Genomic DNA, 4,536 nt, shown 5'->3' on the forward strand with positions numbered 1-4,536 from the left:
TTCGGGTTCGGGAAGTTTACCGGAACATTTTATATTGGACACATGATCGTCCACTGTGCGTTGATGACAGCGTGACAGCTTTAACCATCGGGCGATCGATTCGGCAAAAAGGCAGGGGATGATGTAATGATGCAGTTCTTGTCGGCGCCAGTCTTGGTGGGCCACAGACTGCAGGGCAAGCACCCGAGCTGGAGTATGTTAATGAAGGGTGCAGATCGCTTGTTTGAAATACGAACGCCGAGTGGAGTGGCGATACCGGTGAAACCTTTTACTATCATTTTGATGGGGTTTGCATTAAATAAGGTCGAATGCATAACCAATCGAACCGAGCGGCAGGACTCTTATTAATAAATCACCCTTTGGCGGGGCGACTTCATGCGGGACATCATCCGATAGGTTAAACTTCCCTCGGTGCTGCGGCCCAATGTTTGACCTGCAGGACACAGTAGCCAGGAGCAGGACACCAGTATCATCATCGTCATATCGGGGTCGCCCATCTGGGTCAGCCACCAGCAGCCCAATTAATTAAATCAGGGGTCCGAAATGTGATGTGTTTCAGGTCATCGCCTACGGAAGTGAATCCACTTACTCCATTAATTCCATTCCATTAATCATCGGCCCGCGGTTCACCGTTTAGCACTCCTCGTCATCGCCCGAAAGAGGATTGGCCACAGTGCGTTTTGGAAATTCATTTCCTTCGACCACGAAAATGGTTCCCGTCCACTCGTCCCCGTCAAAATCCGCGTTCGGAAGGGCGAAGCGGCCGAGGTCAAACCTCTACTAACGGGACCGAATCTCAGATAGGTGGTCCAATTAGAACATCTTGTTAATTAAACGGTTAATCATTAACGAAGGCCCGGGAGTCCGGATACCCCTGGACTGCTCGTCCGAACCGATCGCCTCCCGGGTCTCCCGTTCCTTTGATCTTCGCGTCGCGATAAAGCACCAACCGAGTGGGCGATTCGTAATGATCCCCTCGTAAACGGGGGGGCCTCAAGCTTCTATCTTCAACGAAGCCATCGGGGAAGGTATGGCCGAATTTGTTTGGTTGTGTAGAAACCGTTTGTAGACGAGTGACAAATGATTCCGAGATGAAAATCGGAAAAACATTTCCCAAAAGACAATTTCCCTTCCTCGAGCAGCCAGATATTTTCATAGCCGGCCGGGAGCCAATCCGGGCGCCAATCTGCGCCAAGCCAAGCAGACCGAAGTCGAGATCAAAGCAAATCATCATCCGTTTAGCTATCTTAATGAGTCCCAACCGACAGCACCCATCAGCACCCGAGGCCCGATCATCATCATCATCATCGAGGTCTTCGGCTCTTGCTACGGCTCTTGACTCCGTTCCTAGTTTAGGTAGGCCTCCCCCCCAAAAACCGAAACGCCGCAGTAGCTGTTTATGCTAATTATGCGAGAAACTCCAGAAGGGGAGTGAAGTTATTAATTGCGCCGGTGGACGGTGCTCGGGTCTCCTTCTGCCGGTGTTACCCAAGCCAAACTATGCAACATAAATAGCTGAAATTGACAAAAGCTGCTGCTGCTGCTGCTGCTTGTTTGTTTCTTTCGATGATGTGTTTTTTTACGGAGGGGGCTCGAGCTATTCCGTCTTCGTCTATTGGCACGGCCCCTCCGATGGTCAATCAAACAAAGCACCTCACGCCGGAGTCCAAGGAGCGTTTCATAAGCCCACTCTGCTGCTGCTGTTGCGGCTGACGGCTACCAAGTTACCACCGGGGCCGCCATTTTGGGTTGTTGTGATTAATTGAAGCCGCTCGGAGGCTCGGAGCTAGTATATTCAAAGTAGGCCCTGTGCTCTTGCCCGCTGAAGCACACACTTTCGGACTGGACTGGATGAGATGGACCCGTTTTCGGGGTGGATCGGCTCGGCTACTGGAATTTTACGAGTGAATGGTGAAATGAAAACATCGTTCCCTTACCCAATCGAGCCCCGGAGGAGTTGTGATACAATTTTGCACTACGGCTAATGCCAAAACACAAACTGCACTGACTTTCGATTGGTAGTATTTTCATGGTTTTAATTTAATCTTCTTCCTTCAAATATCACATGGGAGCGTGCAAGAGAGTGTACGGTTGCTATAGTGTAACTTAAAAGAGTAACTTTTGCGCCTTCAACAAACTCACTGTCGCTGGCGGGCGTGCGCTTGGTGGCTTTGTTTCAAACAATACACGCGGGTCCTTCGGGTCCTTCAGGTCCTTCGGGGGCTCGCTACGGGCGACCTACAACACACTACAAAACAGTTTCGGCGGCTGACTAACTCTAGCGGCGCTCTAACGGCTACTTAATAACGATCCTGCCCTACGCCCAGGAGTCCTATCGGTTGGAACTATGTGTGTGTGTGTGTGCAGTGGTCATTCGACACGTGAAACCGACATTAAAAACGAGGCCCCCCTCCCGCGAGCTCATAAACTCGGAGTAGAAGCTCCGAGGGCACCGATTGTGTGCCACCCGGAGGAAAAAGGACGAACGATATAAATTGAACTATTAATCCTTATTTACACAAACACCCACACACACACACCAGTACGGTAGCGCGCCTACCATATTTACAGCCTTCACGCTGGGGTGGCTACTAATAATTTACAATAAAGTGTGGTGATCTTAAGCAGCTAAGAAACGGGGGCTTCCACTGTGGGCTTGTGGTTATTGCTTCGTCGCGTCGTCCTGAAGTCCTGGGTCGTCTATTGCACCGGGTCCGTCGCTATCCGTCGTCCACGCGCGCGGTCTACGGGATCTGGCCGTTCATGCGCATCTCGAGCTCCTCTTCCTCCTTCGTGAGCGGCACCGTCGAATGGTTGTACAGTCCCTGGGCCATCAGCTGCAGCGCCAGCGGGTTCTTCTCCGACGAGCTCTTCTTGATCTTGGCCCGCTTGTTCTGGAACCAAATCTTAATCTGCGCCTCGTTCAGCCCCAGCTCGCCACTGAGCGTTTGCCGGCGCTTCTCCGTCAGATACCGATTCTCGTTGAACTCATTCTGTGGAGCAAACGGGAGCGAGAGAGAGAGAGACAGAGAACGTGAGGCAAACGCGTGTCACGAATAGGAGGCCGCTACATATCCAAGGGGGTGGTGCGCCCCTTCTTGGGCGAATTGTTCCCCCCAACGTACCTTTAGCCGCTGCAGTTGCGCATTGGAGAACGCGGTCCGCGGGCGTTTCTCTTCGCTTTCGCCCTTCTCCTTCGGTTGCTTCGTGCGCCGATAGCGAGGACCTGCACCACAGAGAGTCGGGAGAGAGAGAGAGAGAACAGAGAGAAGAAAATTAATAAAAATGTCACCGACTTTAACGACTGCAAAATTGGTCCCGCTAGAGTCCGCCGGAGTGAATAAATAATCATTAACGTCCGTCTTATCTAATTCAATTAACCGTTGGGCTGAGATAAATTAAAGGCTCGCAAAGGCCGTTTGTTTTTGCAGTTGAAGTTCAGTGCCAGTGCGGCGCGCAAAATGGCTGCCACACCGAATGAGTGCACCCGGGTTTTCCACAAGGGGAAGAACTGGCCACAGAACACGCTGTCTCGCTCTACTCAGCTTGGTTCATAAATTTTACCCCACGAACCGTGCGACAGTCTTTTCTATTCCTAGGACCGAAGCTAGCTGGCCGCGACCATTTAAATGAGACGAAATAAATAATCGCACTAATTAATGGCGAATGGCGGGGCCGTGGGCCGAAATTTGCCTCCCTGTTTTGAGCGCAATTGAGACAAACGCTAAGCCGCGCGTCCGTTTTTTGGGGGAGGTTAATTAATATATTAATTCGATAATTAATTTGGGCCTGAGTTCAGAGAGAGAGACAGAGCGGATCGACATCCTGGATATGAATATTAATAACTGGCCGCCGGCGGCTCACCCGGGGTCGTGTGGTCTATCATACCCTTTGACAGTTTAATAGCCAAACCCGTTCGCTGGAGTCCCTACAGACACGTGAAAGTTCTAAAAACTGAGCGCTGAGCCACCGCAATAACCGCCACTCGAAGGTGGAATAAAATATTGCGATGGCCACGGGAACGCACGGCGGCTTAATATTCCCATAAACATAGAACTTAATCGTGGCGTCGTGGTGGTGCTTAAGATTTCGTTCCTTTTCGCCCGCCGTTGCCCACCAAATTAGTGAGCGTTTAGCTGGCCGCAGCCTGGGCGGAAGTGAAGTTTTCTTCCCCCGAGTTTTTTTCGAGCCCTAGTTGCCTTTGGGCTCACAAAAGCTGTGGAATGTGCTCCCCTTTAGACAGATTTACTGGAAAAGAAAAACTACACACCAGTTCACCAAAACCCGCACAAGGTGTTGCCACGGAATTTGGCCCCCGGAAGAAGTGTTCCAGCGCAGCGAGCGCGCGCCACGCGCGTTGATCGATTTTCTGTCGCCCAACATAGGTTTGTTCACACATTCCATCTTCCGGCGAGGCGAGTTCCCGAAGCGGGTCGGGCATCACTTAGCCGCGATCGATAAAAGACAACCCGAGGGCGATCGGAACCGTATGAAAAATGGAACCCATTAAAAAGTAGTAACAGCGAGCGGCAACAC

At 51.4% G+C, this 4,536-nt stretch overlaps 1 protein-coding gene across 1 annotated transcript; it reads right to left on the reverse strand.

Annotated features, from left to right (window-relative positions):
- Nucleotides 1–2,744: 2,744 nt before the first annotated feature.
- LOC128270938 (segmentation polarity homeobox protein engrailed-like) lies at nucleotides 2,745–3,886 on the reverse strand. Its single transcript, XM_053008365.1, has 3 exons — nucleotides 3,865–3,886; nucleotides 3,126–3,226; nucleotides 2,745–2,993 (listed from the first exon to the last, which is right to left on the reverse strand). The coding sequence occupies exons 1-3, from the start codon at nucleotides 3,884–3,886 to the stop codon at nucleotides 2,745–2,747; spliced, it is 372 nt and encodes a 123-aa protein (XP_052864325.1).
- Between the last annotated feature and the right edge of the window lie 650 nt (nucleotides 3,887–4,536).

Source organism: Anopheles cruzii, chromosome 3 (assembly GCF_943734635.1).
Source record: "Anopheles cruzii chromosome 3, idAnoCruzAS_RS32_06, whole genome shotgun sequence".
In the NCBI taxonomy this organism is placed as follows: Eukaryota; Metazoa; Arthropoda; class Insecta; order Diptera; family Culicidae; genus Anopheles; species Anopheles cruzii.